Genomic DNA, 10,983 nt, shown 5'->3' on the forward strand with positions numbered 1-10,983 from the left:
CCCACCATAATTATTAAAATAATATTGACTATATTCCCTACACTGTACTTCATATCTCCATGACTATTTTATAACTACCAATTTATTCTTATTAATCCCTTCAAAAATTTCACCTACACCTCCAAAACCCCTCCCACTTGACAACCCTAAGTTTGTTCTCTGTATCTATAAATCTGTTTCTGTTTTCTTGATTTGATTATTTTGTTCTTCAGATTTCACATTTAAGTGAGATCATATGGTATTTGTCTTCCTCTATGACTTATTTCACTTAGCATAATACCCTCTAGGTCCATCCATGTTGTCGTAAATAATAGGATTTCATTCTTTTTTAAGGCTGGAATAATAGACCATTGTATAAATGTACCATCTCTTCTTTATCCAGTCGTCTATTGATGGACTCTTAGGTCACTTCCATATCTTGACTATTGTAAATAATGCTGCAATAAACATAGGGGTGCATATATCTTTTCAACTTAGTGCTTTCGTTTTCTTTGGATAAATACTCAGAAGTGGAATTGCTGGGTCATAAGGTAGTTCTACTTTTAATTTTTTGAGGAACTTCCAGAATGTTTTACATACTGGCTGCACCAATTTGCAGTCCTACCAACAGTGCACGAGGGCTCCCTCTTCTCTTCATCCTCACTAAAACTTGTTGTTTTTTGATTTATTGATAATATCCATTCTGACAGGTATGAGATGATATCTCATTATGGCTTTAATTTGCCTTTCTGTAATGATTAGTGATGTTGAACCATTTTTTATGTGTCTATTGGCTATCTGCATGCCCTTTATGATGAAATGTCTATTCATGTCCTCTGCCCGTTTTTTAATTGGGTTCTTTGTGGAGCTTCTTTGGTGTTAAATCATATGAGTTCTTTATACATTTTGGATATTAATCCCTTATCAGATGTATTATTGGTGAATATATTCTCCCAGTTGGTGGGGTGTCTATTTGTTTTGTTGATGGTTTGCTTTGCTGTGCAAAAACTTTCACTTGATATAGTCCCATTTGTTTAATTCTTCTTTTGTTTCCCTTGTCTGAGGAGACATGTACAAAAAATACTACTAAGAACAATGTCAGAGAGTTTACTTCCTCTGTTTTCTTCTAGGAGTTTTATGGTCTGGGGTCTTTCATTTAAGTCTTTAATCCATTTTTGAGTTTATTCTTCTATATGGTGTAAGAAAGTGGTATAGTTTTATTTTTTGCATTTATCTGTCCAGTTTTCCCAGATGCATTTATTGAAGAGACTGTCTTTACCCCATTGTATGTTCTTGCCTTCTTTGTCATAGATTAATTGGCCAATAGGCTATATAGGCATGGTTTTATTTCTCTATTCTGTTCCATTGATCTGTGTGTCTGTTTTTATGCCAATACCATGCCGTTTTGATTACTATAGTTTGTTATCAGGTAGCACGACACTTCCAACTTTGTTGTTCTTTCTCTACATTGCTTTGGCTATCTGAGATCTTTTGTGGTTCCATATGAATTTTAGGATAATTTTCTCTGGTTCTGTGAAAAATACCGTTGGTATTCTGATAGGGATTGCACTGAACCTGTAGATTGCTTTGGCTAGTATGGACATTTTAACAGTGTAAATCCTTCCTATCTATGAGCATGATATATGCTTTCATTATTTTTATTTTTTTATTAAATTTGTTAGGAATACACTGGTTAATAAAATTATATAGTTACAAGTGCACAATTCAACAATATATCATTTGTATGTTGCATTGTATTCAACAAAACAAAGAGGCAACCAACTGAATGGAAGAAGATATTTGCAAACAATACTTCCAATAATGGGCTAATATCCAAAATATATAAAGAACTCATATAACTCAAAACAAGAAAACAAACAATCCAATTTAAAATGGGCAGAGGACCTGAACAGACACTTCTCCCAAGAATGCATACAAATGGCCAAGAGACATATGAAAAGATGCTCAACTTCACTAGATATTAGGGAAATGCAAAATTACAATGAGATACCACCTCACACCTGTAAGAATGGCTATTTTCAACAAGATAATAACTGTAATAATAACAAGTGTTGGAGAGGTTGTGGGGGTAAAGGAACTCTCATACACTGCTGGAGAGAATGTAAATTGGTACAGCCACTATGGAAAACACTATGGAGATTCCTCAAAAAATTAAGAATAGAATAATCATATGATGCAGCAATCCCTCTTCTGGGTATCTGCTCAAAATTTTTGAAAACATTTATTCATAAAACAAACAAACAAAAACAAGTTGTACAGGGCACACTGAGGCCAGTCCTGCTTATTTTGTGTTTGTGGACCTTTCTGAGATTTTAGAAAAGTCCACAGCAGAAGTTGCAGCTGGATCCTTGTAACAGCTGCTGAAAGAGGTTTCAGCCTGTGCTCAAGTTAGGTCGGGTGATATCTCAGAGAATTTCAAGTGTGGAGAGAATTTGATGGAGGCTCAGTCTTGGCACTCACCTGCATGCTGGGTGGGGGTAGGGCTCAGCAAAGGAACTATGGCACCTACCAGCACTTCTGTCATATCCAGAGCTGCTACTCCAGCTTTTATCCTGAAGCCAGACAATTTGGTTCCTCTCCATATGCCCCTGGTACTTTTCAAGCTGTTATCCAAGCAATGGAGCTCACACCCAGTTATTCAATTAGCAAGTAATACCACGTGTGGGCCCTTTGAGAGGAATGCCTGGGAGTTCTGGTCCAGATGGCAGAGTAGGAAAACACTGTGCTTGCCTCCTCTTACAACCATATCAAAATTACAACTAAAGTACAGAACAATCATCATTGAGCATTGCCTGAAGAGTAGCTGAACAGAAATCCTATAACTAAGAATATACAGAAGAAGCCACCTTGAGACTGATGGCAGGGGTGCAGAGATGTGGATCAAGCTGGCTCCATACCCACATGTGGCAAATAAAAATTGGGAGGGATTTCTTGGTTGTGGAGGTACTCTGGAGGAGCGAGGGTCCCAACCCCACACTGGGATTCCAGTGCCAGGAAAAGAAATTTCCAGAACTTCTGGATGTGAAACATTGGATATTTTGGCTGAGAGAGATGGAGGACTGCTGGAATTTCAGGCAGTCCTCTTAAACAGCTCACACATGGACTTACTAGTTAATGGATTCACTTGCTCTGAGTTCCACTGCTGAGCCAGCAGCTCAAAAGATGCCAGAAACATATAGGGAGGAACTGAATTTTCTGGCTCTAGGGTGAGAACTGGAGAGGCAGCTTCTTCTTTCCTGAAGTGATAGCAGAAGCCATTGTTTCTTTGTTGAGTCTTCCCCATCTCAGCATGCAGATGCAGGTGAGTTCCATATCTGAATCTCCATCAACCTTGCTAACACTGGTTGTCGCACCCTGGTGATTCCCTGAGACTGCCCCACCCAATTTCAGTGGCTTTTCCATACAAATGGCTTATCTTGGTTCACCCCAAACAAGCAGCATTTGACCTTGGTGTGCTCTGTATCTCTTTCTAAGCAGCTCCAAACCTGGCACTAATGTCAGCCAACCTTGGATCACAGCTTAGCCTCTCTCAGGTACCTCCAAGCCTAACATATACAGATCGTATACAGATCTGCACAGACATTCATATACAGATCACTTTGTAGTTCATACCAAGTGCCCCTGGGCAGGACACAAGCAGCGGCTACACTTGGCCTGCCCTAGAGCTCTGCCCAAGAGGCCTTGAAATCAACACATTCAGTGGCCAACTTCAGACCACATCAGAGTACCACCCAACCATCTCCAGAAATAACAAACCCAAAGGGCAAACTGGGCAAGCACCAGAGTCCTGCTAAAGTAAATCCTGCTCTGTAGGGTCAACCCCTGAACAACAGCTTCTCCACTGTATTCATGGCCAGTCCTTACAACAAATCAGCCTGAGGGTCAATGTATTTCACCGACATGCAAGCAGCAACCAAGGCTCAACTATAGCAAAAGAGCACACACAACCCACACAAGGGACACATCTGGAGCACCGAGCTCAGGTGACCAGAGAGGCTATGCCACTGGGCCCCCATAGGACACCTACTACATAAATCCCACTCCACTAAGACCAGGAGACATAGCAGCTCCACATAATACATAGAAACAAATGCAGGAAGTCAGCCAAAATGGGGAGACAAAGAAACAAAAGAAAGAACAGAGCAAAGCTCCAGAAAAAGAACTAAGCAAAATGGAGATGTGAAATCTACCAAATGCAGAATTCAAAAACCTGATTATAAGGGTGCTCAGTGAGCTCAGTGAGAATTTCAACAAACAGATAGTAGAGATAAAAATGGAAATAGAAAACCTAAAAAAGAACCAGTCAGAAATAAAGAATACTATAACTGAAATAAAGAATACATTAGAGGGAATCTAGATTAGATGAAGCAGAAGATTGAATAAGCAATTTAGAAGATAACATCCAATCAAAACAGCAACAAGAAAAAAGAATTTTAAAAATGAGAGATTAAGGGACCTCTGGGACAAAATCAAGCATTCCAATATTCACATCATAGGAGTACAAGAAGGAGAAGAGAAAAAGTAAGGAATTGAAAACCTGTCTGAAGAAATAATGACTGAAAACTTCCCTAACCTGACAAAGGAAATAGACATTCAAGCCCAGGAAACCCAGAGAGTTCCAAGCAAGATAAACCCAAAGAGGTCCACCCACACCAAGACACATCATAATTAAAATGTCAAAGGTTAAAGACAAAGAGAAAATCTTAAAAGCAGCAAGAGAAAAGCAGTTATTTACTTCAAGGGAGCTTCCACTAGACTGTCAGCTGATTTCTCAATAGAAACTTTACAGGCCAGAAAGGATTGGCACAAAATATTCAAAGTGATGAAAAGTAAGGACCTACAACCAAGGTTACTCTACCCAGCAAAGCTATCATTTAGAGTCAAAAAAGAAGTAAAGTGCTTCCCAGACAAGAAGTGCTTTAAAATTAGCAAATAAGTCTCTATATAGTCTGGGTACTTTTCAAAGAGATGCTTCTTCACTGGGGCCTGGGGCAATTGAGTCTGGGCACAAGCCCTTTAAAAACCATTATTTTCCCCAGTTTGCCACAGACTCGCAGATTTTGTGGGAGTGAGGCTCAATGATTTTCAAAGCTAAATGTTTTGTGGTCTCATCTCTCAGATACCAGTCTTAAAAGCTGAGGTGCCCAATGTGGAGTAAGAATACTTCACTCTTCAAGACAAAGATCTGGTTTTGAGTTTCCTTCACACAGTGGTTTGCTGTGCTGGAAGTGGGTTTTATGGTGAGATTATATCAGCCTTTTCTATCTGCTTCTATGTGGCTTTTTCTTGTTTGCCCTTTGTATAGGGGTTGCTCAGCTAGTTTTTAGAGTTTATTTTCCCCCAGAGAAAACTGTTCCATCTGTAGCTATAGATTTGATGTGTTTGTGAGAAGTGAGTTCGGGATCTTACTATATCACCATCTTGAGCTGGAATCTAGGTTAAATTTGTTGTTGTTGTGTTTTAGTTTTTTTGCCCTTGCATATCCAATTACTAAAGCACCATTTTTTGAAAATACTATCTTCCTTTATGGAATTGCTTTTGCATCTTTATCAAAAATCAGTGGGTCATAAATGTATTGATCTATCTCTGGGTTCTCTATTCCGTTCCACACAGTCTTGATCACTGTAGCTATATAATCAAAGTCAAGAAAAGTGATTCATTTCACTTTATTTTTTTTTCCAAAATTGTTTTAGCTATTCTGGTTCATTTGCATTTTCATTTAAATTGCACAATAGACTGTCTACATGTACAAAAAGTCTTGCTAGAATGTTGATAGAAACTGTGCTAACCCTATGTATCATTTGGGAAGAACTGACATTATTGCTATGGCAAGTCTTTCAGTACATGAATATGATATGTTTCTTCATTTATTTAGATCTTTAATTTCTTTCATCAAGATTTTGAGTTTTCAACATATACATTCTTAATATGTCTTGGTAGATTTATATCTAAGAATTTTATTTTTTAAGTTATTTAAAATTGTATTATATTTTTAATTTCAGTTTCCAAGTGTTCACCACTTGTATAAAGAAATACAAAGAAATTTCTCTTTATAGATTCTGCAGCTTACGTAGGAGATGAGCTTTATAATTCAAGGTTTGAGGAATATGTGCTTGTTAGTTTATTTGTTTTTGGTAGATTCCTTGAGATTTTATACATAGACCATCATGTCATCTACAAATAGGGAATTTAATTTCTTCCTTTCCAAACTGTATGTCTTCCTTAGTGTGCTGGCTAGGACTTGTAGTATTATTTTATATAAAAATGGTACCATCATTGCCTTGTTTCATATTTTTGGTGGAAGGCATTTGATATTTCCCCATTACATATGAAGTTAGGTGTAGGGTTTCATAGATGTCTTTTACCAATTTGAAGAATTCCTAAATTACTGATAGTATCCTAATTTCCTAGCTCACACAATTCATGAAAATGAGTTCCAAGTGGATTTAAAACCTATTTTAAATATTTGTAGACTTATAGTATGTTGCAAAATATTATAAAGAAGTCCCATGTACCCAATACTCAGTTTCTCTCAATGGTGACATCTGACATGCCTTATTGGTGGACAGTACAATTAACTAGACCACGAGTACCTGGTCTTACTCAGATTTCACCAGAAAAAAAAATCTATTTTTGAAAAGTAATATTGTAAAGGTTTTAGATGATAATATAGGAGAATATATTCATGACCTTAGAATAAAGAAATATTGCTTGAGTAAGATAGAAGTACAAAAAAATAAAGGAAAAGAATGATAGATTTGGTCATATTAAAGTTAATAACTTCTGTCCATCGAAAGAGACCATAAAAATTGTGAAAACGCAGGCCACAAGCAGAAAAAAAAATATTTGCAATGTGTGGAGCTAGTATGCTGAACATATAAAAATTCCTGTGAATCAATAAGAAAATAACAAAAAACATCCCAGTAGAAGAATGAGCAAAAGACTTGAACACATACTTCACGAAAGAAGAATCTCCAAAACACACAGATCCACTAGGAGGTTATGCAGGATATGTGTAGACTTCACCAGATTCAACAAGGTGTGAGAACAACATGTGCCAAACACAGGGGGTGGCATAGCAGGGTGTGTTTAGAAATTGCCAGTCTGGTATAGCCAGCATGCAAAATGAGAATTAGGGGAGGATTAGGGGAAGGCAGTGGGCATGGGCAAGTCAAGGCTGGTTTCAGCATTTTTAAAGGTACAAAAGCCCTGCCAACCAGAGCTAAATCACACAGTATTCCAAGAGCCTGCAGAGCAATGTTAAGGCCCTGTCCTGTGGCCTTCTCTTGCAGAATTACCAAATCAGAACATGGGAAATACAAGGTGCTCTACAACTCTCAGCTGCTGTTTCAACACCGCCTCTATGCAGACCTTGAGACCATCCTGTACCACGTGCACCTCTTCAAGCCGCTGTCACAGCTCATGAAGCACGCAGCACTCTACATTCGCAACTCAGTGCCACAGAAGGCTTTCCAGGCCCTGACCAGGTGTGCTCCCCAAACTGCTACAGGAATAGAAGCTGCCAGCCTGCCTTGTGGTGGCCATTGTGGGCAGCAGAGTGTCCTTTGGAGATGCTGTTTTTATTATTCTTTATGCCCAAAGAAGCTGAGCCAGAAGTAGAGTGCAGTTTCAAGAGACCCCAAGCCTATAACATTCCCACTATTCCACATGTTCTCCCAAGAGAGTCTGAGAAACATATTGGTGAAATGAAGACAGTTTATTCAAACACATGTCACATGACTTTATCTGCTGTACTTGGGGAATAGCCTAGAATAGCCTGAGCAGTGAGAAACCCATTTTTTCAGTTAATTATAGGGAAACAGTAAGGACTGAATACGCAAGATCTACCAGGCTATCAAAGCTTTTTCGCTCAATCAATTGTTTGCTTTTCTGTCTGCTTCTCCCTGAATCTCCTGCTCCACCCTCTCTCCCTATTCCTCAGAAAACCATTCTCCAAATATCTGGATCTTGCACTGCTTGCACCCTTTTGCCTGTGCTGTTTCTTCTGCTCCAATGCTAGTGAACTCCCAGACCTTCAGTGGCAAGCACTTGGAAGCTGTGTACTCCTTCTGGGTTGCTCTGCTCATGTTTTCCTGTGGAGCTCCTCCATTTGTGTATAGAATGGCCACTTTCTAGTGCCTACTGTAAGAGGAGCGCCAAGAGAAGCAGACCCTGTATAGAGGTGAAGACTGACAAAGAAGAGTGCAGTGAGGTACACTGAGACCATAGCTAGTCTATGCCAGACTCAGTAGTGCAGTAAAGGGCAGTGGCTGGTTCTTTCAGAAGATCAGGAAAGGCTAACCTTGAGAAGCAGCAGATGTACAATCCATTTGCTGCCAGTTTGGGGCAAGAGGTATAAAATATCTATATTTTTAAAGCCAACAATAGATCTGACCTAGAAGAGAGGGTAAAGGCAGAAAAGAGAGAGAGAAAAGAAGAGAATACGAGGGATGTGGAAAAAGAAAACTCAGTCAGAGCTGAGGAGGCTTTTCTTTTATTCCCTAACCCTCCATGCACTCCTCTACCCAAGGGACTGGGCAGGTACAAATTGGGTAACCTCAAAACAGCAGCCAAAGCTGCAAGTCAGGAAGGGACACAGCAGGAGGCTCATGTTGGAGAGGTACAGGAGCATTTGGATATTCACAGCCATGGTAGTCAATTGCAGGAGGGTGGACCCTGCCCCTCCTAGTGGATGATAGAAAGTAGCTGGAGGATTCTATTAGAAGAAGGGGGAAAAAACTGCTATTTATTAAGTGCTCTCTGCATCCTAGGTAGTTATATCCATTATGGCTAATTTATTCCTGTCTGAAATGTCAGGAAACAGAAGTTCAGAAAGGCCAAGTTGGTGGCTCAGGGTACTCAGCTAGTGAGAAGCAGAGAAGCAGAGTTCACTATCTTTAGTCATCCACCTCACATCAGACCTCAGAAGCAGCAGAGACAGCAAGCAGCAAAAATAACACCCCACACATATTTTCGCGGGCATCAGAATGAATCAAGTGCCTGATGCACACTATACCGCATGAAAAGGCAATGAGGGGGAGTCCTTGGGGTGGAAGAAGGCATGACCACTCAGTCCTTGATCTGTGTTAAGATATGAAGCTGTGTGCATAACACTCTCCTCTTGGAGCAGGAACTCCGAAATCAATGCCCTTGACAGCCAGTTTGTTGGGGCTTCTTCCCAGTAGTTGGTGAGAGGCATGGAATAAGACCACAGTAGCAGAAAAATAATCAGAGCAGGAGGTAAGAAGCCTTTAACTTCTGTGGGCTGGGAGGACAGAGAGAAGCAGGCCTTCCCCTTTGTGGCTCACTGACTGACTCTAAGCTCCTTGTATACAAGCTCTTTGACCTGGGACCAAATAATCAATCTCTCTGAGCTTTCATTTCCTCTTGTAAAATGGAGATGGCTTGACCTATCTTGCAACATACGTGAGTCTGAGTAAGGTTGCTCTTCTGTTTTTTAGAATCTACTGTATCTGCCATCACAGCACCAAGCTCAGGGAGGTAATCACAAGAGACCTACTGCCTTCTTCCACCATGATCAAAGACTTGAGCCAAGAGTTTGGGTTGCCCATTTCACAAGAAGAACTTACAGATGGAAAACTTTTGGCCATACCACCTCATCCTGCCCCCAATCTTGAGGACTTCCGAAGTCGGAATTCCACCCTCACTTGTGAGATCCTTGCCCACCAAGAGAAGTACCTGCAGTGGCGGAACACTGTGATGATGAAGAATAAGGGCCAGAAGCACAATCTGATTCAGGTAGGCACTCTCTCCAATCCGGGATCAAAGGACCCAGGCCTTTGCCCTACCTGGGCTGTCTAGTTACACGCCAGGAGATATCGGGAAGATGACCAATTCTTGAGTGGAACATCTGCCTCTAGCCTGTGTCTACTCTCCTGCCCTGGGATCCCAGGCAGGATGGGCAGTAGGTACTTGGTGCAGGGAAGAACCATGCCAGCAGCACTCGCTCCCAGCTCTGGCATCCATCCTAAAGTGAAAGAAATGCTCTTAGGTATATTACCTTGGCCCCAGAGTTCATCTTTGAGGAAGAACTAGTGTGTGTGTGTGTGTGTGTGTGTGTGTGTGTGTGTGTGTGTGTGTGTGTGTGTGTTCACATGTGCATGCATGTGTGTGACATCTTGCTTAAGCTACTAAGGGCATGGATGTTATGAGATGTCCAAGTAACACAGGAGAGAAATGCATGACAAACTAAATGATAAACTGCATGAGAAAATGTAAGAGAAAGAGAGTAGGAGACTGAGAAGCTGATGAGGTGATGGAAGGCAGGTTGTTATGTGGCTTGAATGGCTAAGGAGAACCTTCTTCATCACATACCAACCAAAAAGACAAAACACCAACATCCAAGATATGTCTTGAAGTTGGCTGCCAGTGGTCTGTATGAAGCTGCCCACCTCACCCGACCCCACCCCAATTTCTAGTAACAAAAAGGGGGGGGGAGCCTTGGAAGTGTGTAAACTTTGTATGTGTGCATTCTTTGTATAACCAATGAAGAAGTTTTTTTCCTTTAGTGTTTAAGTTTTTAGTTTTTTAAGAAACCAGTTTTTAGATTTATTAATCTTCTTAGAAAGTTTTTCTTTTTCTTTTAAATTTTATTTTATTATTAGTTTCAAGTATACTGCATATTGGTTAGACATTTATGTAGTTTATAAAACGATCACCCTAATTGCTCTTTCTCTCCTCTGGCTCTCCACCTAGCCATTACATTAATGCAACTGCATTCCCTATGCTGTGCTCCCCATACCCGTGACCATCTATCAACTACTAATTTGTACTTCTTTAACCCTTCACTCCTTTCTCCCAGGACCCTATTCCCTGCCCCTCTGGCCATCACCAGATTATTCTCTATATTTGTGAGTCTGTTTTTGATTAGTTTTTTTCTCAGATTCTTCATATAAGTGAAATGATATGGTATTTAACTTTCTCTGTCTGACTTATTTCACTCAGCATAATAACCTCTGGGCC

The 10,983-nt window shown here is 40.2% G+C and overlaps 1 protein-coding gene across 1 annotated transcript in view; it reads left to right on the plus strand.

Moving 5' to 3' along the window:
- The window catches only part of KIAA1257 (KIAA1257 ortholog), a 69,344-nt gene that overhangs the window by 49,268 nt on the left and 9,093 nt on the right, over positions 1-10,983 (plus strand). Inside the window, exons 11-12 of the mRNA XM_023526462.1 lie at positions 7,293-7,487; positions 9,462-9,759. Of these exons, the coding sequence (XP_023382230.1) occupies positions 7,293-7,487; positions 9,462-9,759 (493 nt within the window). The remainder of the gene's footprint in view (positions 1-7,292; positions 7,488-9,461; positions 9,760-10,983) is intronic.

The sequence above is a fragment of the Pteropus vampyrus genome, unplaced genomic scaffold (assembly GCF_000151845.1).
Source record: "Pteropus vampyrus isolate Shadow unplaced genomic scaffold, Pvam_2.0 Scaffold927, whole genome shotgun sequence".
NCBI lineage: Eukaryota > Metazoa > Chordata > Mammalia > Chiroptera > Pteropodidae > Pteropus > Pteropus vampyrus.